This window comes from Falco biarmicus, chromosome 10, assembly GCF_023638135.1.
Source record: "Falco biarmicus isolate bFalBia1 chromosome 10, bFalBia1.pri, whole genome shotgun sequence".
Taxonomy (NCBI): Eukaryota; Metazoa; Chordata; class Aves; order Falconiformes; family Falconidae; genus Falco; species Falco biarmicus.
In genome coordinates, this window is record NC_079297.1 from 20599412 (window position 1) to 20627141 (window position 27730).

Here is a 27730-nt window from a genome sequence, read left to right on the forward strand (position 1 = left end):
GAGCTTGCACGACCTTGGCGGCAAAACAGATGTATTTATTTTAGGTTATATTGCATTTATTGTCAAATAACCTTTGCACATCTGAGCATGCCACCCGAGTGGTTAGGCTTTCAGCCACTCCCGTGCAGCAGTGCTCTTAGGCAAGGCAAGCACTCAGCCAGCATGAGGCTGGCAGGGGAGCGGGCAGCAGAGGAAAACCTTGAGCAAAGGGACCTGCTGCCTGTTGTCTGGCCTGTCTGGGGAGTCAGGGACTGGTTTCCTGGAGATGCTCCCTAATCCACATGCTAACTTGACTGCTGCCCAGTTCCCGGAGGGAAGCAAGTGAGTGCATATGGGGCAAGTCCCACAGCTCGTCTGCCTGTTGTTGTTTTGTAACTCCAGTGAGTTAAAGGGCTGTCACAGAAAGATTCCCAGTTATATAATGTTTGGGGTTGGGTTATTTTTTTAATAACTAAAAGGTCTTCGGCTTAGTTTCTATCCATCAAAGACTCACAGGTAGTAGCTAGATTCTTACTCATTTTGCAGTAGGCAAAAGGGTCAATATTTGCACTATGGTTTAAAAATACGTATGAGAAAGGCAGGAGAGAACTTTAAGAAACAAGAATACAAAAATAAATGCATGCAGGATAAAATGACGCTGGGAAGCATTCAATACATCTTTTATAACTGGGTGATTTACAGAGATTTCAAATTAACATACTACCAGCATTATCGTTTTATGCCCAGTGTTCCTTGAGAGGCTTAAAACAACCCCATCCCTCCTCTTCCTCCCTGCCTCTGCTATGAGATACTTCTGCTTCAGTCCATTTTTCAGTCAGTCTTGCTCACCTTCTTGCCCTATGGTGCCATTTTGTCCTGCTACCTTTCTTAGCCTGTTGCCATGAATTTTAACTCTTCATTTGCTCCCTGAAGTTTCTGGGACTTACAAATTTTTTTTACCATATATCTAGACATATAAAAGAAAGTCTACAAACAAAAGTTATGGGTTTTTTTCAATCTCAAATGAAATGTTTTATTGCAAATAAGCCAATTATATGTTTGTATTTTTCTTTTCCATTTCTATGCCACTGCATCTGCCTTCCCCGGTCAAATTCACTTAGCCCTGATAAATTGTGCTCACATCAAACCAGTGCACTTCAAGCTACCTGGGAACTACATTATGGGGTCCACACACTGGAATTTCAAAGCAGGAAAGGGAAGTTAGATATCTTACACCCCTTATCACCGTAGCAATAAAAGGCATCTATAACTGCGATTAAGCTCTTTTGGAAACCACTTAGCATCCAAAAAGGCTAAAGTTAAATATAAGATAAAAGCATGTTCACAGTCACATTCCAATGCACCGATTAGCAAGAGTGGAATGGGGCGAAGAGTCCATGTTATACTTTGAAAAGTGTTGCAGCAAGTGCTGCTTAGCATGGTCCCTTCCAACTGCCCCGGATGTCATATGAGCTGGTCTTTCAATTCCCCCCTCAGTGGCTATAAAGGAGGCTACACCTTCTTCCCCACTCTTATGTTTTCTAAGTCACAAGAAAGCACTCAAATGCAGTTTGTGATATCGTATTCCTGTATTAGGTTTTATTTCTGTAAGGGAACTGCAGAAGTTTAATTAAGTGAGGAAAAGTCCCATGGTAGTGCTGAAGGAGTAGGGAAGCCCTCCAACACAAAAGTAGGAATGGCTCAGCCCAGTTCCAGTGCTGCGCAAGCTTACATCACACTCACTAGCATAACAGGGGTGAACAGATGCATAAACAATCAGAACAAGATGCAGTTTTCTGTCCTTGTTTCATTTGCTCCATGTAAATTTTAACGTTAAAGGCAAATCATTAAAAATGTTAAATAATGTTAAACAGAAATCATCAACCTCAACACTTTAAACACCATTCTAGAGAATCACTCCCCAAAACTATAAATAATCTTCCCTGTAAATTTCATTGGAATTTGTCTTGGGAGATTTCCCAGCATTTTACAAAAAGAGCAATGTATAGTTAGAAAAAGGTAAATGAGTCACAGGGGTGCACGTAGCTGGTAGCAGAACCAGCAGGAGAATCTAAGTCTATTCCTTTCTGCTGATATGCCTCCTAAGAAACTGTCCCAAATTAACTGTGAACTAGAAAGAAGATCCACATTATTTTCCAAAAGGCAGCAACCTGTCAGCGTTCCTGTTCAGCACATAAACTAAAGCTGGAAATGCTGCATTTATAATTTCAGTAACTGATGTCACAGGTGATCCTTGGCATTTGGTTGAGAAAGGCAAACGTTAGACACGCAACGTACTAAAGCTGGCAAAGGGGCTGTTAAAACCATGACTAAGGCAACATCCACCATAAATTATTTACATACAGTACTTACTATAGTGCTTCTTGTTTTGCTGTCAAAGAAGGAATCTCTGTCAGACAAATCAAATCTGTTAAAAGATTAGAAGGAAGACCATTAGGTTAAGAAAAAAAGCCTGTAATTTCCTGCTCTTGTTGACCCCTTCAATATTTTCATTTCTCCTGGGGATCTCTCATAGCTAAGATTAAAGAATGGCTTGTAGAAATGTCATCAAAAAGAAAGTCCATCCCAACTCTCCTGTTTTAAAGAGGCCACTTACGTGTTTCACATGGTTTATATATTTATAGGCTTTTCTGCACAGAAGAGACCGTGGATGCTCATTTAAGTTGAATTCCTGATCACTGCTGGCCCTGAATTTCTCCTAATAATCTTTATGTTTTGTCTGTACCTAAAATCCCATGAGGCCACTCTTGCCTCCCTTGTTCAGCAAAGACACAGGTGGTCACACTGAAAAAAGCCACCACCGCAAGCAGCGTAAGGCACACCCACACCTAAGCTAAGGAGCATCTTCTGGGCCTTCTCTGAGCCATTGGGCTCCTTCACCGTAGGAACATCCTACATGCAATAAATATATAAATAAGTTTCCTGCAAGTCCAAAAACATGTCAAATGTCACATACATTGACTGGCCCCTCTAACACACACAACTCCACCAGTGTTCTGCATCCCTTGATTAAAAACTAAAAACCCTGCATGTACAGTGAAGAAATCCTGCCCCAAGACTGTTGCTCATTCCAGCTGGCACATATATAAACACAGTCTTCAAAGTTTCTCCTCTGGGATGCTGGCCAAGGAAGAGCAGCAGCAAAGCAATCCAGGGCAGTCGAAACTTTGGCTGGGCCCCACCTTATGATTTTTTTCCTACACCCACGTTTACAGCTCTTCTTACTGCTCTGAAATCGATGGCAAAGCTACCACTGACTTCATAACATTTCCAGAGATGAGGCATGGCTGGCAGTACATGGGTGAGCTACCCATACCAGATGAATGAAATTATTCTGAAATTTATCAACCCACATCTCTGGCTACAAGTTTTACTGAGCATTTTATTTTATGTGGAAAGTAGACTATTGTAAACTACATTATAAATTGTATTTGGTGGTCTAACAGTTGATGCTTATAGTTATACAGATATGTATTATAGGCCACAACAGCAGCTAAAACACACAGAGATTTCACAGAGGGGCTCTACAAAGCCTCATTCCTCAATAGTGAGTTAAAAAAAAAAAAAAGTAAATTTACTGCAAAATGGAATTATTTTTTACAGTAATCCCTAAACAAAGTCTAGGTGTTCATTTTCCCTTTCACCTTTCGGTGCCTTGGCTGCTGTCAGAAAGGCTGGAACTTGTTGACACTGGACAACTACAGAAAGTTTTCACTTACAAGTGCTGCTTCTCTCTGGAGAAAGGATAGGAGAGGCGCTTCACTGTCTGAGGTTTGTGTTCTGCTACTTTTGGCTGGATGGGTTCTGTTATTTTTTGAATTACGGAATTAATCTTTTTCAGAAGACCATGGGTTTGATTGATCTGATACATCTGAGTAGGCAAAGAGAAAAACAGTAAAACTTTATTGCTTTTTGGTTATCCATAAGTGAGCATAAACTGTAAGGAATAAACCATCAATTAAGTAAATACATCACAAACAAGTATTGAGGAATATAGCTTACCTTCTTGAAAACATTCACAAAGACATAGATGGATGGGAAAGTCAAAGCAAGGCAAGCAGAGGAAGCCTACTGCTCTTCCTCTGAGCCAAAACACGGACCGTGTTTGATTCCAAATAATCAGACTGGGGTGTTCAGTGGAGATATACTCAGCACTGGCTCCTGAGACACTGGCTTCTCTGGCATTTACTCTTTTTCTTGGTGCAATAGGACAAAGAAATGAAGAAGCTACAGAGCCCCTGTGTAAAACAACAGAAGTGGTCTCCTCTCCCAGGGAGCTTTCCTGGGAATACTGTGCAGGTTTCAGGAGTCTCTCCTCTTCCATATAAAGGAACCAAAATCTCTTAAAATGTCAATTGCAGTTCTTTAGCGCTAAATGCAGGAATTGTGTTAGCAGGTCACACAGGCTTCCCTCTCTGAGCCACAAAAACTACATGCAGATCCAGGGCAGGGTTCCCACTGCAGGGAGATGCTCAGCTGGAAATAAGGCTTTAGGGGTCTGAGAGTGTTCTTTGGCACATCGCTTCTTCTGGGCAATGCCTGCAGGCTTAGGTGGCCTCTTTCACATCCACAAAAAATACCCCACAAAATGCCCACTCTAACTTTTCTTCTGTGGCAAAGCAGCTTTAACTGCAGGATCACAACAGACTTGTTTATCTAACTGTGCTTCTGATTAAAATCAGCGGTGAGGCAATAATGGGAATTAATATGAAAGCCAAACCAAAAGTGTGGGTTTAGTGTTGTAATAAATGATGCTAGGCTTTGAGACTGTCTCTTGCTCCATTATAGACTTCCCTCTGCAGTCTCGGACATGCACTTAGTATGTGTTTAAATATTAATCCATCTCTAAGCTATGCTCACTGAACAGGTAGCTATCTATCACAGATGATTTAGAATTGATGAAAATATACTGTCATTTCTTTAATGATACTTCAAATATTCTGAAAGGTAATTTATTTTGTGGTACAGTAGTTCCAACTCCTGCAAACATGACTAACTATGTATAGGAATAGTCAGTAAACCCAGCAAGACTACTGCACACAAATTGTTACTTTTATGTTCATTTTTAGCAGTCTAGCATTTCAGTTAAGAAAAAAACTCCAAAACGCACACAGAAATTTCATCATCAATTGCAATGTTTTCTGTTAAAACACACAGAGAGGATGAAGCATTGCATGAAATCACTCTCATTGTGTACAGACAGCAGTAGCAGTCATTAATTCTTGATTTCCCTTCCTCCTTCCAGTTATTCTTTCTGCTGCCCCAAGCAAGCAAGTTTGTGACTCTCATTTTCTGTACAGATTGCTTAACTATTTTAAAAATGCTTGTGGGAAGAAAAGTCTGCATTTGTAAGGTGCTCAGAGATGAACATATGTTTAAACTATGCCTTCCAGAGAGAAAAAAAAAAAAAAACCAAACCAAAAATACCAGGACTCACCTTTTTTGTGGGCATCTTGAGCTTAAGAAATTCTGCCTCTCGACACAATACATTCCACGGTGCATGTATTTTTACAAATCCAATGCCATGGATTTTAGTCTTAAAAAAAGGCAAGAGAAAAGGTTACTGATGAGAGGAAATTAAATACTTTTCCCCTTGTGTTTCAAAAATATTTAAGGAACAAACATTCTATTACTGCCAACATGATAAATCTCATTTGTTTCAGACAGCTAGTTTCTTAACAACAGGACAATCACTGAACACCTTTCTGTGCTGAGCTGCTATAAAATGCGACTCAAAAATGCTATTGTCTTCCAGAATAATTACCACGAGGTTAGACAGATAAAAATCATTTGGGGAAAAAAAGCTAATGACCATGGACACAAATACAGACTAAACCAGTTAAATCTGAAGCACAGGCACCCAGCCAAATGGTATGATTTCTTGAGTGCACTGTAATTAATGGAGCTGAGAAAGTCCCTGATGCCTCCTAAGAGCTGCTCAGTATCTCAGGATCAGAACCACAGTAAGAAAGAAGCAGCTTCAGATACAGAAGTGAATATCTACATTAAAACACTTAGCATTTTAATTAGGAAAACTGGTAAGCAAAAATCAACAAAACAAAAGAAAAAACCCATAAAAGTTCGTGATAATATTAGCAGTATGCTTGCACCCTACTAGTTCTCTGAGCTCTGTTCTAGATGGCTGGACATGGGGGTTTGCTTCTGGCACTCCCACAGGAGTAATTATTTCAAAGCCACTGAACAAATGGTACCAAACCAGCAGGCAGTCAGTAAACAGAAGAGAAAGAAACTTTAACAAATCCTCCTAATCTTGCTGCTATATCAGCTCAGGCAGTTATTATAACTAGCTTTCACATAGCTATATTCCTCACTGGCTTTCTAGAAATCAGTTACTCAAAGGATCTCAATAACTGCCAGCCTTCCCATAAGGCATGGCTTCCAAACCACCTTCGAATTGACTTTGCTGAAAAGAGTTTAACTGACTTAGTAAACATATGTTTAAGAAACCTGTGCTCTTTTTGCAATTAGTAAGGCCTCCAATGCAACCTCATGGCATGCTTTTCAAGTCCCAGCGACTGCAGGTTTTTCCCCCTGCACCGACAGGCTGGATATGGAACCTGATGTAAACCCCTGTGGCTTACTTTCATCTCTATACATTCCTGCTCTGGTTTGGTATCTTGTACTGAAACGACGAGGTTCTCTCTCTCTTACAGTGTCCTGGCTTGAACCCTGAGCATGATTTGAAATCATATTATGTGTCATAGGTGGGGACCTCCCATCTTGCAATGGATTTAAATATCTATGACTTGGCACAGACAAGCTTCCAGTTCACTGCAGCCACTTGCAAGCTTGATGGAAGGCAAGTCTTATTTTCACCAGAGGGACACAGTGAAAATTTTTTTTGCATTATACCATACAAAAACACATATTTTATTTATCTATCTATATAAAATTATGTACGTGCCTTTAATTTGTGAATAATAGGTGGCAGATTCATTTTTTTAACACTCTGATCACAGGTCTTGTTGAGATGTTTAATCTCAACTTTTAGATCCTGTAAATAAAACCAGCATAAATGTTTATCCTCTCTCACAGGAATTGCAGGCGTATTGGTTGGATCAGTTAATTGCAATGTCTTTCTTTGAAATTAATACGGCTGTGCCTATTTCCACTAATCACACACTGGCAGTACTTCACACACATCATTTTTTTATATAGTCTAATGGTCTTTTAATAGAATATACTGGTTTCAGGGTACAGGTGAAAGGCGTTACAAGCTGTACTGTTCCTGTCTAAGAATGGAAAGAGCAAACTGTAATACAGACCCACGCGCTCGAGCTAGAGCATGTACCAGAACCTCCTGAACAATCTTAATTCTCTTGAAGTCTATACTGAGGTATAAAAATGTCACTGTCTGTATCAGTTATATTTCATCAGAACTGGAATTACCAGTGGGTCCAAACCACAGCATACTGTAAACCCACCAAACTGGGATTAATGTTCAGAGCAATTTAAGTCTCACTTCTGGATACGGCAACACCATCAATAAGCTGTGTTGTAATAGTGGATGTGTCATGAGTCCTGGCCAAGAAAAGTAAGGAACTTCACCTCACAGGGCATTAACACCACCACAGCCCATGCCGGTGAAGTGAATTAAATCAGTGCGTGAGGATGGCACTGCCAGAACTAAAATAAAATTCTGGAAGAGCTGAGCTTGCATAACCTTGACCAGAGCCAGGCTCCCAGGAGCAGCTCAGCATCTCCCAGAATTCGACCATCAGTTATCTTCCTTATCTTTAACTCTTTGAAATGGCTTCTTACGTCCTCATCACGTTCCAGTTCCAGACCAGCCTCCACAAGGTTCCCTTCATACTCCTCCCTGCGAAACCTCTTGTCATCTTCATGGTAATCCACGTGAGGTTCACTTTCTCCCATTTCCAGGTGCACTCCCTTCCCAGGAAGTGGCTGGTCCTGCTTGGTGCTTCGGGCACTTGAATCATTATGATGAGCTCTCCTGGCGAGTGTCCTCCCTGCAGAGGACTTCTTGTAATGATAAACTAGGATGTAGTCTACTTTTCTCTTGCCATCTCTGAAGTAGAGTCCATATTTGCAGTCAGCATCTGGATTTTTGGATAGGGAATTTAATAACTGGAAGCAGGGAAGGGGGGTGCGGAGAGAAGGAGAGAGAAGAATAATGAGTACACATGCCAACACGGACACCAGACAGACCATATCCTTATAGCAAGGACTCCTTCTTGCCAGGAGTACACAATGACCTCTTCAAACAGCAAGCATACGGGTGGAGCATCCCCTTGCTACTGACTCAAAACAATTTTGCAAGTTAACACCTGCAATTTACTGATAGCCAGCTGGGATTTTATTGGCCAGAAATAAATAGATAAAATGACTGGGATTTAATCTAATTACCAGCACACTAGTTTGTAAATCAGCTACTTGGTGGATTTGGTTTTCTCCTTTGGGGGTTAATCACCACTAAGATCATCTGTCCTTTTCCACCCAAGACATCTGCACTTCAATTCTGACAAGTAGATTAATATCATGTGGAAACATTTCTCACTTCTCTTATCTATCGTTGCAAGTTTATATCATCTGAGAAAGAGATCATCTTGGATACAGACTGAAGGGAGCCAGCTGGTCATGAAGCGCAGCCAAAAATGCAGATGGACTGTAGCCAGGGAAGTGGGTTCACTGCTTATTGAGTTCCCACTTCTTTTCCCCACTTATAAAACCTGTGTCACTTTGCAATCTGATGGTGACAAAGGCTTTACTCCCATCTTGAATTAATGCTGTGTAAGTTGCAAGAAATGTAAGACTTAAAACACAATTCCATTTCCAGGCATTTATATGAAAACTGCACAGTGCAACTATAGAAACATAAAAAAGTACTAACAATTATTAATTTCTACTTCAATAGCACTTCTCATGCATAATTCACAATTCTACCCTTGGAGATGCACAGACTATTTAAAAAAAAAAAAAAAAAAAAAGAGAGAGAGAAAATTCACTAGTAACGTACATTTGTTTTTACAAAAAATACTCATGACAGGAGTGGCCTTTCAGGGACCAAGGACATTTTCTGGCTTTTAGTTTCACAGAAGAACATTAAGCCTCCATGTAGGGAAAAGGACTTCTGCTTCAATTGACCACAATTGGCCGTCAGCTGCAAATCATACCAGTCAAAAGTCCTTTGGGCTGTGTACACCTTCTGTTTATTTCATACTTAAACCCATGAATGTTAAGTTATTTGGAAAGAGTTGGTTCTAAGACAGTCCAATTTTTAAACCCCAGATGAAAAGAGCAATTTCTGAGCTTACTGTACAGTATATGACAGCCAATATAGCCAAAACTTCATTGAAACCCACCCAGTGTTACACAAATTTGCATATTACTTTTATCATTGCTTTGGGGAGGGCAGGTTCCAGCCACTTTAACTATAAATCAATGCCTTTAAGGGACAGTCTGTTCTTCCCTTTTTGCCGTGGGGAGATTTTTACTCACATAACAAATTGAAGCAGCAAACCCCATCCTCCTGGGTTTGGAGAGGAGGAAGTGTACCGAAGAAGTAATTAGACAAGCGTAATCAGATGAGTGCATAGCGATAACACACAGCAAGGAGGACTGGCACACAGCAAGAAGCCTGAGATGCCAGGCAGTATGTGGAACAGCTGTCTGCCGAGGTGGGGATGCCTGAACATTCATTGCTTTCCAAAGCCTGACTTGATCATGTCTGCCCAGGGCCAGCTTGGCTGCAGGTCTCCATCTCCTCAGTCCCTCGCAACTTTCTCCACGTGTGCCTTTGCTATCTGTTTCTCTCTCCTTTTCCTTCAGGTTTCCATCTCTCTTTTCCATTTAAGCTAACCCCTTTGCTCCAAATACATACTTATATAATAAAATAATATAGCATTTGCTGCCTTCATGGAGTTTGCTATTTGTCCTATTCCCTCTTTGCCCTGCTCCACATCTGTCTTATTTAGCCATGAAAATAACACACTCATCGGGGCACAGGCTGCTCATAGTTATGCCCTATCTAGATATTCCTACTTAGTTCTTAAGCAAAGCTACAACATAGAAACCCACTAATAACTATTGATTGTGAAGCAAGAAGAAAGTAATGGCAGACACCTGTGAATTCAGAATATTTTTTTTTTAAAAGCAAGCTGACAGTCTGCTTGTGGCAGACAGCTTGTTATGCAAATTTCTATAGAAACAAAATGTTCTGAAATAGTAAATAACTGGATTTTCAGGATATAATGCCTCTTCAAAGTAAATAGCTGTTGTAAACAAGATAAAAGAACACTAGGATTTCTTTTAAGATAACTAATCATATTTCATTTTTAAAGATATGTTGATCTTATTAATTAATTAAACATACATTTCTGAAAAACGGGGCTGAACTGACAGATGTTCAGCTACAGGCGGGGAGATAAAATAGGCGGAAGTCTCAGGCCCCAAAACTTCCTGCCTTCACTGGACTGACTTTACGAGGGACAGCAATTAGCTGGTCTGTTGTGGAGACTAATTAATAAAGAAAATGGGCATGACTGAAGATGGCTCTTGAAGATGACAGCAGTGAGTGCACCAGCTGTTTCTGACTGCTTGGGGAGCTCAGGAGAGATCAGTACATCCTGACCACCGCTCCTCTTCTCCTGGAGCATGCCTTGGGTGGAGAAAAGTGGCACTGAAAATCCCTAGTGTCTGTCTCTTTGAGCCACTGCCATCAGGAAGTGCATGAGAAACTGAATGAGAGCTTCTTCACGTTTCTTTGAACTTTCCTGTTGAAAAGCTGACCCTTGTGGGGCTCGCTGGTATTTTAGGAGAAGGTGCTGCACTGTGGATACTAAAGCCTCAATAAATTTCTTAATATATGACAATAGCTATATTTTACTTTGAAAAGGATATAGCAGAAAAACTCAAAGGAGCCTGTTGGTCCTGATTTAAATAAACAGATTATTTTAAGGACAGGGCATTAATGCTGAAAGGTACTTATAGGCCACATCCTTTCTCACAGTGCTGCCATGCTGAAATAAGAGAGCTGCATTGACTTAGCCCATGTGAAGCTCAAGTCCCTTCAGTTGCAAACAAGACAGAGAAAAGACATTTCAGTTTTACCACATCAGGAGGGATGTTTACACTCTGACAGAATCACTCCTCCATGCTCCATCCTAATTAAACCTAAGTACAATGATGGAGTATTGCTTTTTGTGGTACATCTTTCTCCAGTGAGATCTGATATATAGCCTGCTCCACCTCAATTCCTTTACCTGAATAAACTCCTTTTATGTGTTTATGACATAACCAACTCCTAATCCTGTTGGGTATTCATATTACCAACTTCCTTTAAAATCAGTGTTAAACAATTTAACCAAGGCACAATTAATGACACTGGAAATTCAACCTCTATTGTGTGCGACAGAATGTTAGTTTAATGTTACCTACATTAACAATAGCTTTTGCATGAAATTTTAGACATTTTTTTCCTGTTCTAGTCTACACATTGAAAGAGATTTAAATGTTGCCACAGCCTTATTGTCAAATTCCTTACTCTAAGAATAGCCAATCCCTTTTTATGCTACAGGTTAAACAAGGATCCCTTGCTTCCCTTCTTCACATAAAAGAAAAAACCTCACTGAATTAGCATGTACTGTGGCTCGTGGCAACCCTCCTCAGCACCTCTGAAAAAGGGAGGTAGAGGATTTCAGAGCATCCTGGGAATGGAAAGAATGAGACATAAGCTAAGCAGTAAAGTGCAGTACGCCAGTTATGAGACATCTGGCAAGTCCTTTACTCACTGTACTCTCATGCTGGTCATATCCTATATCCTCAATAGCTCGGATGTTGATAATGTGGATTCCCTTCTCCTCAGCAGGTAGACAGGAGTATTTCTTGTTCACCCTCATCACTGTCTCCTCTGGAGCCTCGTTGAGATCTTCTGGCAGAAAATCTACCCCATGAAACTCACTGTCTGCGTCTGAAAAGAAAAGGAACACTTTCATCAAGACACTTTAATCCCAACACTTGCTCCTCCCAGAGCCACCCAAAAGCTGGAACATATCCTGTTCCTGCCTTCTCCTGCCAATAAGCCCTTGTGCAGGGCTCCCACCCCTTCTCTGTGCCTCCCTTCTCAGCTTTCCCACAGCCCTCTTCAGCCCTACCTAGGCCTCCTCCTCCAGAGGAGTGCTCAGTTGACTGTTTCTGCACTGCTGTCACAGGATGTGTTTACTGTATGGTCTCATAGAATGATTACATTTCTTGGCAAGAGAAGGGAAAAAAAAGCGGGGGGGGGGGGGGGGGGGAAGTCTGAGAATTAGCTGGTGAAAATAGCTGGCATGGTGTTTTCCCCCTTTCAGTAGGCATTTTCTCCTTCAACAAGCACTTGTTCATGCTGAAAAACTATGTAGTGGGTTTCTCCTCAAGTACCTATGTACTGCATCTGATTTACTGAACTGTTCTCATTGAAGCAGTCTTGAAATCTGAGGTTTCCTCTCTCTCAACCTGCCAGACATCTGTATTGTTTCCACTTATTATTTAAGTATAAAGATGGGCTAAAGGATTTAATGTAAAAATTTCACTGAAAACTAGAGCAACCAGATAACTGACAAAATGCAAACTAGTGTTTGCATATGTGCATTTATGCAAGCAACAGAAGGAAAAGTTTTCCAATATTTTACTCATTTTGACATTGACGTAAAATATTGCAGTGCTATGCCCTTTTTTTAAACCACACAGGAGTAGGATTTGCTTGTCTAAAGAGTGAAGGTAAAGCAAGAATATTAGAATTTAGCCTTGAATGGATACTAAATTAACTCCCGCAAAAAAAATGAACAACAAAAACATGTAGAGGAGCACACTTTAATAGCGGCTATATTACAATACTCTGCTGCTGCAACTAGTTCAACACTGTCTCTGGAGCACATGACAGCAGAAAGTGTACAGAATTAGCCCATCAGGAAGAATACTTCCTGCTACCTACAGCTGCAACTAAGCTTATAATGAAGTGAGGATAAATACTGCATTTTAATTAGCTATGTTTTAACCTAAAAGCATGTTACTCCTTTTCACCAAACCACCAATCTGGATTTGGTTGAACTACAGGGATGATGTGGAAGGAAGAGACAGGGAAAACCTCATTCCCCAACAAGTGTGCAGGTGACGTGAAACTGAGGAGCATGGTTGATAAGCTGGAGGGTAAAGCTGCCACTTCAATGGGCCTTGACAGTCTGGAAAAGTGGGCTGAGAGCAGCCTCATGAAGCTCAACAAAGTCAAATATAAAGTCCTGCACCGGGACAGATTGCTCTCAAGCACAAGCACAAACTGGGCATGGACCTAACAGAAAGTAGCTCTGCAGAAAAGAAGCTGAGGGTCCTGGTGGACAACTTCAAAGTAAGTGACCATCTTGAGTGGTAGAGGATAGCTGCATACTGGACTCCATTAGTAAGAAAGCAGGTCTAGGGAAGTTATTTTCTCCTGTATTTGACACTTGCCAGACCAGAACCAGAGTGCTGTGCCCAGTTTTGGCTCCCCAGCCCAAGAAGTACATTGACAAACTTCAGCAGGTCTAGTGGAGGACCATCAGGGTGGTCATAGGGCTCAAGTACACAAGGACAGGCTCAGATCTGTGCTTGCGCAGCCCAAAGAGAAAGCAATCAATGGGGTCCCATTCCTGCCTTCAACTACCTACTGGGCAGGTACAGATTTGGCAGAGAGATTCTTCTCATAAGTGCACAGCAAAAGGATAGGAGGCTACAGACACAAGTTGCAACAAAGAAATTTATGACCAGACATAAAAAGAATCTTAATTCTTTAACAACAAGGGTGATCACACGATGGGGAAAGGGTGCAGTGAAGCTACAAATCTCAATCCATCCCTGGTCAGAGCTCGACCGCACATGGCCCCAAGCGACCTGACCCAACTTTAATGTTGGGAGGGTACTACTTGAACCTGCAATCCAGGTCCCTCGTGGTGACACACAGGAGTTAGCATGGACAATCTGCAGCAGCAGAGGAGGAATGTGTGGCCAGAGCCCTGGCAGATTTCTTGAGCTTATCGGAGTAAGATAAACATTAGTATGAAAGTCAGGCTTCTCTGGATCTTGCAGACCCCATGAGTTTGTGGATCTTAATTTCAGTTCCCATATCTGGGAAATCTGCTACCCCAAGCCACTCTCTACAAGCTGTCTGTATGTCTAGGAACTACAGCACTTGTCTACAGCATCATCTTTGCATAAAATCTGGGTAGCAAGTATCTTTACATATTTCATGTGCACAGCATGCAACACCCACATCTCCACAGATCTGTGCTGCTGTTCTAGGCTTTTTCTTTAAAATTCTCAAATAGTTATCTCAGAAAAGATACCATACTTTTGATCTTGGGGCAGCATCCTCAAACTCGGTATACCACTTGACTATCAATTTGTAATTGTTAAAGAAGCTTTTTATGGGGTAATATAGAGATGCAGCCAAAAAATCAGCTGTCTCATGGGAGTGACTAGCACGTCTGTAACAATTCCCCATGCATGTACGCTCTCTTTTCCCAACATACACACACACACTCCCTGAACACAAGGGAACTGACACAAATGCAATCAGCTGCAAAATCCTATGTACTCAAGCTTTTATTCTATAGTTGTAAAATACTCATATAATAATACAACAACTTTTGGAATTCCATAAGCATAACAACCCAAGTTTTTATTTGGAAGAATGCCTGAAACAACTTTCTAGAAATAATACCTTAAGCTGCAGAAGTCCTCTCTCTTTTTTTTCCTGCTTTCACACATATACTAAATACAACCTAGTTACTTCAGCAGATCAGAGAGGATATTAAAGTGAAGCACCTTTCACTGACTAGGAATTTGAATATTCTGTATATCTCATAATAGACCTGTGAACTGAAAAGGGCTAGTTTAGAAATTACAGTTAGGATGGAATATGTTTAAAGCAAAAATCAGAAGCTTCATATAGTCCAAATGAGCTCCCTGTGCTCTGCAGCTGCACTTCCGAGCAGCATTTAAGTCCACAGTACAGAGCAAGGAGACCTGCTGAAATGACTCAGTACTATTGTGCAAGCCCAAACAATCACCCATCCGCAACCATATGTTTACATTTCTGTTTACACATCAGTAGCCTGGCAATATCGGAAAGAACAAATACTTCAGGTGAATGAAGTACAATGAATCATACAATTTTGGTTTATTATGACTACTGGAAAAGATGTGAAATGTGAGAGCTTTATTGATACAATCTTAATTACAACAAGTCTGATTTCTGTATTTAAAGATGATGTCAGGATTTATATTAAATGAAGCCATCCAAACCACTTTGGTAATTACAAACGCATGAGGATTATAACTAGTTCACTTATGCTGATTTGGCAGAGGTTGAAGCATTCTTTTGCCGAACACAGAATGTCTTTTTATAGGCAATGGAGTATTTTAAAGTTAAAATACTTTAATATTTTATTATTATTATTATATTATATTATTATATTATTATAGTAATATATTATTACTAATAATGTTAAAAACATTAATCTCTGTTTTGTCTTAATCATATTAAACAAGGACAAAAATTTAATCTCAAATTTAAGTTCAGAATTATTTATGTTAAGGTAGTAGATGTAATATGAAGAGCACAAAGCACATTAATGTCCTAATTCAGCTAGAGTCACACCTTAATCTCTTTGTTGAAAGCTGAGTTTTGTGTAAATTGCTAGCTTTGCTGCCTTCTAACACTGACTAACTCACTCTTCCGTTTACTAACCAGAAAACACCGTAACAAAGACTTGAAGAAGCACTCAACATATTTCCACATAACCAGTCAGCTGGTAGTGTTCAGAAAGCCATGGATTTTGAGACAGCAGAAGTTCCTATTCCCAGAACACAGTCTCAGACACACCCGATGCTTCGTTTACACTTTATTATATATTGCTTTGTCATTTCCCAGTATTTGCTATGAATTGCAGAACACCCTGCCAAGTATAGAATATATAATGACATACTTTAAAGTATTCCTTGCCTGTCATTCTGTAAGGCCGCAGAACGCTGAAAAGCATTTGAAACCAATTTCAATCCCATCCATGAACCAGGTTTGAGAAAACATTTGGTGAACGTCAATCATGTATAGAACTTCTACCTTCCTTAGCACAGATGCTGCCAGGTAATTCCCATATTTGCTGTTAATAACCCTGTAATTTTTGTAGTTGGTATGAAAGAACAGGCTTTTAGGCAGCACTTATGTCTAGGGACTACTCCATAGGGTACATGACCATACACGTATCTTAAAAGCTGACCCTTTTTTGTTACAAGTGAACTAACATGGGAAAGCAAGAAAAAGAAGACGTACATGTTTGCAGCAGCTCTCAAGCTACCTTTCTGCTCTCTGTGGGCTTTCCCAGAGATCTTGGGATGTTGTGGATTACACTGAGCCACCAGCTGCAAATTCAGAGCATGGAGACACTACAATGACCTAGTGAACTGCAGTAAAGTTAGAGGTATGTTAGCCCATTCTGAAATTTCTAAGATGCATCAGGTACAATGAGCTCTGTGCCACTTCCAGTACAAAATAAGCAAATGCTATATTAATCTGAAGTAGATAAACTTAGATGAATCACAGAAATGAGAACATGAAGACAGAAACCGGTGAATGAAAAGATCAGCAGAGACAGTGCATTACAACAGTAAGGAGGGTCTGTGCATGTCACGTGTCTTTGACCAGTTACTTCTCCCCCTGAATCTCCAATGAGTCTCCTGCTCCAGACAATATGGGAAATAAGATTAAATTAATAAAAAAACTCCTCCAATTTGCAAACATCTGTTCCTTTGTTCAAACTTCAGTTGCAGCTGTAGAAGTCCTCAAACTCTTGCAAAAATTAACAATAAGTTTTCCACCACAGAAATTTGGCACATTACGCTGTAACCTTTATTCTGTTAGACAATGCTCTTCCATTGGACTTTGGTGACCAGGTGACCCAAAACTGAAAATCTCCTCTAGAAACGGGTTTATTTTCTGCACTACTAGCCTCAGACTTGATCCACCATGTTATTAATATTATAGTCATAATCACATACAGCCACTGAATTCTCAGGCAAAAAGTATTTTTTTCATTAAAATAAATGAAAAATTGCATTCACACAATGCAGTTTTTACAGAAGCATCCTGAGCTAGTTCTAAAATGAGCATCATCAAGTTAAGTATGAGTATATATAAACAAACGAACAACTATTTCACTTTTCAGCCCAAAACCAGTAACTTTGCTGAAGCTGGCTTCTCTTATCTCCCCTTGTTTTCTTTTTTAGGGAGTATGTTTAAGAAAGTGGCTAGAACAAAAAAGTCATAAAGACATCTAAGTTAGCTGTCCCAGTCGTTCGCAACAACGAAGAAGCAGGAGAGTTACAAGACCATGTGATTCAAGAATTTTACATCTCCACATTCTTATATTTTTGCCTTATATAAATTGTGATAGAATTCAGGACGAAAAATTAAGAATCAGACAGGGTAAGTTCCTGGAGTGAATTGTTTTAAAGGAGCCATAACACCAGTTCTTCACAAAAGCTTCTGAAATACTAGTGTATGGGGGTTAGATTCCATAAACTGAAGACATTTGTTCCATATGAATTAACAAATAAAAGTGCTGTGCAAAGGTCCCAGAACTGGTAATGACCTACTGCAATAGGGAGGAAGCGTATTAAGGAAGTCATGCACACACACAAATATATATATGTTAGAATACACATATAAATATAGGTTGTATATATTGTTCATACTATTTCTGCAGAAGAAATGCTAATGTATGCAATATGTCAGATATTTTTTGGATTTGGGTTCTGTTTAAAAAAACCTTTGATGGATACTGAGAGAAAAACGCTTTAGCATGTTTTTGCTTACTGTATATTGCCCCCTAGCAGCAGAATCCTCCTTCAGCACAGTCTTACCCATTTTTTCCTGTATCTTCTAGGTTCAAAGCTACAGGTTAATCCTTCGGCTTAGGAGAGAGAAAAAAATAATTCTCACAAGTGACTTCCTATCACTTCCTCCTCTTTCTTTGTTTTAGTTTTTTGGTTTGGTTGGTTTTTTTCCCCCCCTCGTGATACATAAAAAGGTTGTCAGATTTGGAGCCCAAAATCCCCACTTCGTCCCTGGGAAAAATAAGGCAAGGCAAATGTCAAGGAAGCCTCATTATGCCACTCCACCAGTGCATCTCATTCCTGACCTATGGGTCATTCCTCCTGTCCCATGAAGCTCTGCTGTGGGAATGCCAGCGAGGATACCCGCCACTGGCAAAGAGGGGAGTTCTTTTTTGGGACACTGACACCTGTTTACGAGGCACTGGCCTGAGACCAACACCCCGGTCAGGAACCACAGTGCTCTTCAAGGAGCAGTCGTACATGTCCTGAACTTTTGTTCTGTTCAAAATCCAGAAGTTAAGCACTGATTAGATCCACATTTGTGACCATTTGATTTAAATTTTCCCTCGCCTCTGCAGCTGTGAGCAGCCAGATGTTGCCTCTAGCTGCACTACTTCCGGAGATGCAGGAGGTTGCACTAATACCATTGACTGGCCTGGCAGGCAATGGTTTGCTGCAAAAGGCAACCAACCTACCCTTGGGCAAGACTAATGCTTTCAGGGATGTTGACACCTCTCCACCCGCCTGCAGAGAGGTGCTTCCCTGTCCCTTTCATCTTCTGTAGCACCACGCTCTGTAGGGCACCCTGGAACTCACTTATCTCCTTTGCTTTTGCATTTTTCTTAAAACTTGGCTGTAGCCTAGATCTGTACAGGGTATTACCTTAATGAAGCAAACAGCAGGTCACGATCCAGTCCATTAAAAAAAGAAAAAGATTGAACAATGATACAAAACTTGGATTTCAAGGACAGTTTCCTTTACAGAATAGAAATACTTCAAAAGCAGGACAATCTTAATCTAGCTGATGCTGACAACTTTGTTAGCACTTCATACTACACTGAATCGCAGAGCCCATTCAGACACTGTGTGTCCAATATTTGGGAGACTGAAAAACCAACTCCTGTCACGCAGGTGGAGAAAATCTCCTAGCAGGAATATTTGAAACATCAGCTTGCTTAGCTATATTTCTCAGTACTGACTTATCAACAGTGGGTCTCTAGAGTGGGGCTGTAGCTTTCCTGGAAGGCTGTCTACAGCTTTAAAGTTATTGATTTATTATCAGCAACATGTTAAAAGAAGCTTAGAAGAACACACAACTATGACATCATTTCTATTTCTGCCCTTCTATTTTTGTTTTTAAAGATTAATTTACCCTGTTTTCAGTATGTTCCTAGGCTTGAACACATCTAACCTGACACAAGCCTTGTGAAACTAAAAATGAAGAGCAGAATCACCTAAAAACTGTAATGTTGGGAAAATGAACATTTTGATTAAAATGGCATTTTCAATAACACATGAAGAACATGCAAATATAAATTCTACCGTAACAAGACCTGTGCTGTCTGTTTATTTAGACCCTGGGAAACCCCATATTTTATAAAAACACACAAAGCCTCCCTCACCCCCCAAGAAATTGCACTTTTTTCCCCCCGCAAGTACCAACAAGTACTTAATGGTCTATTAAGTAAATCTATTTCCAGATATATTTCTAAAAAACTTAAACTAAGCACTCTTCTTCCACAGACTCTGGAAAAATATTTCAGATTTGCTTCTGTGGCTATTCCACAAAAAGCAGCATTAAAGCCATGCTCAAGTCCACTGCAGATTGTTCTTTGCAATCTGTAACTACAGTGTTAACAAATTATTTCTGTCATTTGATAGTACTTCATAGCAAAATAGACAAAATGAGTGAAATTCTGCTCCTAGTTATACATTGCTACACATACAGAAACATATTTTGCATTTTATATTTGTTTTAATGACAGCAGAAGCGCTGGTGTGATTCTGAAACATATCCTCTTGAGTTTCTGTTGATTCCAAAACATGTACTGATGACTTTCTTGAATGCACTTTGCAATGTCATATCCTGAGTTATACGTATTGTGAGAACAAGGGGATGGACTGGATATGGAAGATCCACTGAATTCATGCCCTATGAATGCTGTTGGTTGTCAAGCCCATTACTTTTGTTTGTATGTTCCAAGGAAAGGCAATTTTTACCAGTGGGAGCAGTAAGATCAAAGGAAAGAAATACTAAAAAAGAGATTATGGGGAGATAATTTATATGTATTGGGACAACGTATACCTAAACTCTTACAGCAGCCTTTAAAGATATCTAAATACATTTAAAATATTAAGTATATTTTCCTTTACCAGGCTATTACAAAGAGCTCCTTATACCAACCATGCAAAAGTAAGGATTCAAAGATTATCAGTTTTCCTGGTAAAGTATGAGTCATAGATGGCAACCTGGGGCTGAGGCCATAGCATGTACTGACTGGCAAGGCTGCTCTGATCCAAGAGGTTTCCCATTTAAAGTCCTGATCTTGAAACATTTGCCCTCATGTTTAAATTTCCATGCAATGAAGTCTCACAGGCATTCAGACTGCATAGACTTAGGCACGGATGTCTTAGAAGGTTTTGCTAACCTGACAAAGATGGTTGTGACTATAATCACCATGTTCAGTAACTGCAGCTCTTCTACATTTGCGCTGAAAGAGCCAGTCACTCTGGGTGGGGTTGGGCTTTGTATGGCACAGCTCCACCTCATATATGTTCTTTGGGTGTGCCGAAGCAGCTGGAGCTGGTTTGATAGTGGGGTGGTGGTAGGCAGCATCCACCCAAGGTCCCAGTGCAACCTCTAGCTCTGTGCTATTTGAGGAAATAAAAGCAAAATCCTGCACTAAGCCAAAGCTTGATTCTGGCAGGTTTTCTTCATACCCCTGCAGTTTTAACTCGGATGCAAAGCAACACCGCTCTATGACAATAAACCACTTTCATTGGCAATTGAAACAATCTCTCTCTCTCCCTGAGCAAATGAATGCAAATCGATGAAGGGAAAAGGCTCTATTACCTCTTGTCTAACCATGACAACACCATTCCCTGTGTTCCCCAGTCTTAATGAACTAAAGTTGAAACACACCAGAGGCAGAAGACCTATGAAGTGACTATGCAACCAGGCAGTCGTCTCCTTTTTTTTAAGAAAGCTGAGATCTGACTGACACAAAGAGGCTGATGCTCCAAGAAGGTGCCACGTGCTGGCCAGCTAGCTTGCCCTGTGCCAGAGGATGCAGAAACACATGCTATAGAAAAATAAGATACTCCTGCTTAGGATTCCTGGTAGTCCCATCTCGGGTGGCAAAATTCTTGGAGCAGAAAAGTAAGCTGTCAGCAAAGCCACCTTCCCTTCCATGCCGACAAGAGGAAGGATTGGGCCAGTGCCTTGGTAAGGCATTTTGAGACCCCCCAGATGAAAGGCACACTTGAAATGTTTGAGCAGAGATAGGCATTCTTTGTAGTTTGGCCCTCGGCAGGGAAGCTGATAATAACAGCAGCGCTGAGCCCAGGCTCACCAAGTCTCTTCCTTAATAAGCTTTTGACAAACTTCAGTTTCTACTACATCTTCATATCAAAGGAACAGTCAAGACCCAGTCTAAGTGTAAACTGCTGCCCTGTGGGTTTTGCAACCACAAACAGACTTACTAAAATGCCTGGATTATCCAAAGACACACCAGTCAATCCACATTTACTACCAAAGACCAAAGGAGAGGAAATTGCCATGAAATTGCCATCAACCATAAAATGAAAAGAAGCAGAGCATGAAGGACTCTGTGGGTGCTGCATGTGGTCAGAGGCAACTGGGCCAAAATCTCTATCCAGATTTCCAGGTTTCATTCCTAACTTGCTCTTGTTTGTTCTGTGGCAGTACTTTTCCAAAAGGAGCTCAGAATCCCTACCAAAGCTATGGTCTTTAAAGAAGCATATTTCCACATGAAGGCAGTCATGTCCACAGCCAGCATGTAGGCACTTAACACCACTACCCACCTCCAAAAAACCCCCACCAAATCTAGTGACTTTATATAATGAAAACCTAAGAGACGTATTTTGAAAGATCATTGTGTTCAACCTCTGCATGAACAAGAATGTCTTGGCAAAATCAATGAGAAGCCCTCCAAAACAAGGACAATTTTCTAATCATTAAGACAATCACGTATGGCACATGCACTAATGGAACCAGAAATAATAAAAGGCAATTATAGTCCAGTATTTTATCTCAGAAAGTTTGAGATAATAGCAAAAGGGAGAGCCCTTTCTGTCTTGTTCATTACTCTTTAAGAAATTGTCCCCAGAAAAGAGACTGACAATTACAAGCATCACCAGGTGAGCATTAGTCTTCCTATGACATACTCTCAACACTCTCTCTTTAGTACTAGGCATAAATTCTCCTCCTTTGAGGAAGCAACTCTGAGCACCATGAACATATGACCACCAAAAAAACCCCTAAAAATTATATAGTTTCAAACAGTATGTCTCTCTTTTAGCCAAATATTCTGTTAATTCCCAAATTGTAGCTGTTTCATTACAGTTTGTCCAGCAAGTGAATGGTATTGGTTCATCCTGGACTGTACAATGCAAGGCTCCACCAAAAAATGTTTTTATATATATAAAAAAAGCTAAAAAAGTCTGAGTCTTAAGCAAAATAGAACTATGAAGCAGACCAAAATGCATCACACTCATGTGTTCAGTGATGGTCTGCCTGAAGATACTCTGGGTAAGAAAGGAAATGGCAACTCCTGCCAAGAACAAGCATTTGACATCAATGCAGACAGATAGAAAGAGAGAAAACAATATTTGTTTTCATATTTCCTGAGAAAGATATTGAAGATGTTGTAACCTTGTTATTTATAGAGGGCCAAGGTTTCATCCTAGAATTTAGGAGAGGAATTTATTTTCCTCTAAAGAGTGATTAAGTTTATAAGCTTAAGACAAGGTTTTATTGTGTTTTTCTGTTTTGGTTAGCGGAATAGTATTTCACTTGCTGCCTTTTTTTTGTTTGTTTTTTTTTTTTTAAAGGAAAACGTTCTATTCATTTATCTAGTAAATGTTTATCAGTTCAGTGAAAAAAAAAAACCCTAAACAATGGAATAAAATGGAATTAAACTTTAATATATTGCTTATCTTCAAGCATTGAAATGTTTAGAAAAAACAATACTCTGCATGAAAAATTATTGTTTTACAAAAATATTTAGAAAAGTAATTTCTTTGGATACTTTCCTTTAGTGTATCTGTTATTCCATAAACTTTTTTGAAATATTGTAAACTGCTATTTTCAAACTTTATCACTTTTTAATAACATACTCTACGTTGGTTAGTTCAACCAGTTTACAAGACACATGATACATTTTTGCCGGCAAGGTTTCTAGTCCCATGAATAGTCTCTATATTACTCCAGGTTTTTAAAAATATTCAAGCTCTTTAGAAATTACCTTGAAGTGATTGCTTTTAAACTTGCGATAAATTTATTGCTGATTAAGGGAAAGAAAAATTCTTCCCCCTGACAACAGTGATGATGTCAATACCGGTATTTAAAGGGATACAGGGCAACTAGTTAAATATAAGCAAAGGTGGTGCAATTCTGACCAATTTCAAATCTAATGGATATAGCTCACTAGTCATGTCCTTGAACCATTTGCTTTACTAACCTTTTAGATGTCTGGAACCCATAGCTGTTGCTATTCTTTATTGTGACTGGCTATGTATTGCAGTGGTTACAGTGGAACAGGTGTCATAACCCTGCATCAGCTATTGCACAATGCATGAATTTGAGAGACTTAAGATATTTAAAATATCTGAGCCAGTTGCAGCGGTTGAAAAAAATTCATGGGGGTGTAAACTTTTAAACCTGTCACTCCCCAGCACAACTGAAGATCAAGGCACCCTTATACTACATGCTTGGTAAAGGCGTACAGAGAGGCAGGCACCTCACCTGGCTCAAAGGCACCAGGGCATTGCCCACAGCCAGCCGCCGAGCGAACGCACACACATTGCCCTGCTTGCCTCCTTCGCATAATAAAAACAAGACAACCTTCCAAGTGATGTACATTTGCTTCTTGCCAATATAGGAGCCATGGAGGAGCAGCTTGGGATAAAATGTGCATGCAATTGATTTCCCTGGCTTTATAGCCTGTAAGAGACCATATACTGGGGTGGGGGGTGTGAATTGGTGGGGGACTTGGTTAGGGAAAGCTATGTCAGACCTCCTCCCAGAGGAGTGGTTTCCATCCAAGCAGCTCCTCCAGCAGCAGTGAAGACAGCAAGTGGAGTACAGGTGTTTTGTACTCCACCAATACACACACAAAGGATGTTAGTGCCCCCAGACAGTGGATAGTGACTGTACTTCTTTTAATAACCCCACGTACTGACATGAAGAAACATCTGAATGTTTTAACACATGTAATGTTTCTGAATCTATTTTCTTTATCTAATTTTAACACGAGCATGATTTTTGTTTATATAAAACTAAGACTTCTTTCTTGATAACTTTCATCTCTAACTATATTCCTTCAGGAAGCACTTATAATTCAGATCAACAGTTTGTATTCCTTATTCCTTCCCTACCTGCAGGCTGGTTCTTGCCTGTCACCGAAGATACGCAGCACAGCAAATGCCCCACCACAGCACAGCTCCAGACAAAGAAGTTCAACAAGATGCTTCAAGGAAACTTCAGAGAACACAGAAATTCTTCTTGATTAATGTCCTGCAATAGTACATCACAAAGTTGTATTTGGAAGGCTGGATGTCCTAATGGTACTGAAAATTGGAGCAAGTATAAATGTAGGTATGACTTGAACCAGCCCAAAGCTTTTGGAGTGCCTATTCTTACAGGAGAAAATATTTACAGACCAAGTGCAAGCTGTCACCTCTGAACATAATGTTCCAGTGGGAAAAAAAAAATGCCTCGTCACAGCTACTCTAGCCTGTGTAACAATTCCTGCAGCATCCTATTGGGATCTCCCTGGACAAGAAAATATCAAGTGCTTTCTCTGCTAATCTTTCCACTTGTTAATCAGCCCCCAGGCTCTTAGAAGAGCCTCAGCCTGTGACCTTTTAAACAAGATTTAAGAAGTCAAGCACCAAAATCAGCCAATTGTAGAAGAATCTGTATCTCAAATGCTATTTTTCATAGTAAAACAATTACTTGCTGGTTTGACAGAATGGGACACATCTTCCTTTTCAGCACTTGTATCCTGTTTGGCTTCTTCTCTTAACACCTATTTATTTGGGAAATTTATGGTGCAATTCCCAGAGGCTGGGATGGCATATCTGTTACCCACTTCAATAAACAATCTGGAGTACTGTTTAAATATGGAAATGCTTAGTAGCGTCACAACCAAAGTGACCAGCTGTGCTGCTGCTATGCCTTAGGAAAAAAAGAGGGGGCAAAGGGATCTTCTTGTGCAGACAGTCGTTTGTCTTTCATTAATCCACCAAGATCACTGGGGTGCACCACACAGCTGTAAGATTTACAAATTGCAAAATATTGATTCAGTTGAGCAGATAAAAATTTCCACCCAGCAATGACCTTTTAAAACTCTGCCCTTCTGAACGCAGCCTTGTTGCTTCATCACCAGGAACCAAACAAGGTACACTGGTTGCATCCTCATGGGTCGTAGTCCTCATGGGTGCAATGGCTGGTAGTTTAAGCTGGGATGCCAAGCTTCTGCAATCCTGAAATGAGTCAATACTTCCACTACTGGCACGAGATCCATTCTGCCCTTCAGCTGGCATCTTCCTCTTCTAGTCTGGGAAAGGATACTTACTGGTTTTATCATTTACTGACAGTTCTGTCTTCCTACTTTGTAGGTACCAAAGACAAGGTTGTTTTTGCTCAAATCCCAGTGACAATTAATTTCTCAAACTTTTCAGACTATGTGAAATAACAGCCACATACAATGTGGTAAGCCACACCTGACCAAACATTTCTTCAGTTTTCTAAATCTGATCTCCTACCTAAACTCCTGGAAGAAATACCTCCTCTCAGAAACCAGACTTGCTGTCCACAATAATGACTGTGTGATTCCCTTTACCAAAAGAGGTGAAGGTGATCATCTGGGGATCTTCTGAGTCTTTATACTACTGCCTCATGGCCCTCACCTCCAAAAAAAACAGCTGAGATTTTTCTTGCTCAATCTCTAGACAAACTCACCTGGTACATCAGCTCCTCTCTCACATGTCAGTTAAAGGACAACCTTGTAAACCTCTTCTTCCTTTTAAATCACGCAAAAATTTGTTTTACTATAGGTAACTCCAAGTTGCTGGATTGCCTGACCCCCCTCATGATGGTGTAAGAAATGGCTAATAAAACACTCCTCTGCTCCCACAACCACCTGCATCTTGTTCTTGGGAGACACTTCCTGCTGAGAACGTCTAGTCACTACTGGTAGGAGAGGTGGTCTCACAGCAGAACATCAGGAAAACCCTGTCAAACTCACTTGCAGCTAACACCTTACCATCAAACTGCATGCCCACTGCCTGTCCACCCTTTGCCCAAATGCAATGGGACTTCTTGATTTCAAGGAACACCCATAAAAATATCTTTCCTATGACTGTAATTCCTTTACAAGCCCATCAGGGCTCTCAGTACAGGGGAACGTGGTTTCTGCTCAAACACAGGCTGTTCCTAATCTTCTCCAGAGGTATCACATGGTAGCTATGTCTAGCATTGCAGGATACCACAGGACTCCTTCCTTATGTGACAGCTGATCACAGTACAACTAACCCGCTGTGAGACATAGCTAAGAAAAAGGCAAATGACAAGTTAGGGTGTATCAAGCCAGGTACTTCCAGTAAAGATGAAGAGCAACAGCAGTGTTTCTCTGAGATATTGCCTGCAGTACTCATCTCCCCCGGTTTCAGGAACATGAATTCAAATTTAAACAGATGCAAAATGAGTGAGGGGATGGTGGCAATGACAGAGGAAGAAGATTGTATTTCTAGAAGACAATAAAAGAACTAGAAAACTACCCCTTCATTACCCTCTTCCCTGGGTAGTCAAGAAGCCAGAGGGCAATAAAGAACAAATGAAGTGCATGTGGGACTCCATTAACATTTAAAACACTCAAAGACCATCACTAGAAACCAGGCTCCAGATCAGAGGCATGAGGTTTACATCAGAGCAATGGAGGCAAAACCAAAAATAAATAAATAAATAAAATAAAACTATTTTTGTAATGGTACTTGAGAAATTTATGAATGGGATTCTGTGATGTGGTTGCCCGAAATAGCAAAGATTTGGACATGATGACCCAGGAGTTCCTGAAAGCAGCTGGCACAGAGGCCATGTGTGCACAGAGGGTTTCCCACTATTTCCTTTCCCCTCCTGTAAGAGGGACTTTTCCCTCTGAGTTACAAACAAATTTCAGCATTAACACAGGGCACCTCAGAACAGGACAAGGATAATGAATATTGCCCCACAAACAACAATTCTACCTAGAAACCCAAACAGAAGTTTGCAAACCCCATTGGCCAAATGCCTCTCTTCCACTACCTTTCTTCAAAGACATATTTTCTTGGATTTATCCTCATTTTCATTGCTCTCCTCTCAGCTTCAGGCTATATGATACACACTTGTAAAAAGATTCAAAACTGGATGAAGTACTCCAGGTCAGGCTTTTCCAGCCCTGAGAAGTCATCTGTACATACTTGCTACAACATAAGATATTGCGGATTTACGCTGTTATGACTCCTAGACCCTTTTCTGAGGAACTGCTATTTAACCAACTAATTATCCCTACCCAGATGGGAGTATTTTGCACTTGTCTGGTTCTCATCTCAAGTCATGGGA

At 40.3% G+C, this 27730-nt stretch overlaps 1 protein-coding gene and 1 long non-coding RNA gene across 5 annotated transcripts in view; one reads left to right on the forward strand and one right to left on the reverse strand.

The window, feature by feature from the left end:
• Nucleotides 1-27730, reverse strand: part of ANO1 (anoctamin 1) — an 82455-nt gene that overhangs the window by 35982 nt on the left and 18743 nt on the right. For all 3 annotated transcript variants that reach the window (XM_056354847.1, XM_056354846.1, XM_056354844.1), the window contains exons 2-6: nucleotides 11772-11950; nucleotides 7783-8109; nucleotides 5438-5536; nucleotides 3720-3871; nucleotides 2353-2407 (exon numbers count right to left, since the gene is read on the reverse strand). In XM_056354847.1, coding sequence (XP_056210822.1) covers nucleotides 2353-2407; nucleotides 3720-3871; nucleotides 5438-5536; nucleotides 7783-8109; nucleotides 11772-11950 — 812 coding nt within the window. The remainder of the gene's footprint in view (nucleotides 1-2352; nucleotides 2408-3719; nucleotides 3872-5437; nucleotides 5537-7782; nucleotides 8110-11771; nucleotides 11951-27730) is intronic.
• On the forward strand, nucleotides 183-27054 carry LOC130156390 (uncharacterized). Of its 2 annotated transcripts, XR_008824403.1 has the most exons (3): nucleotides 183-321; nucleotides 24511-24720; nucleotides 25750-27054. It is a non-coding gene; the product is annotated as an uncharacterized LOC130156390 (long non-coding RNA). The 2 variants fall into 2 exon arrangements; XR_008824402.1 differs by lacking the exon at nucleotides 25750-27054 and having other exon boundaries at nucleotides 24511-25250.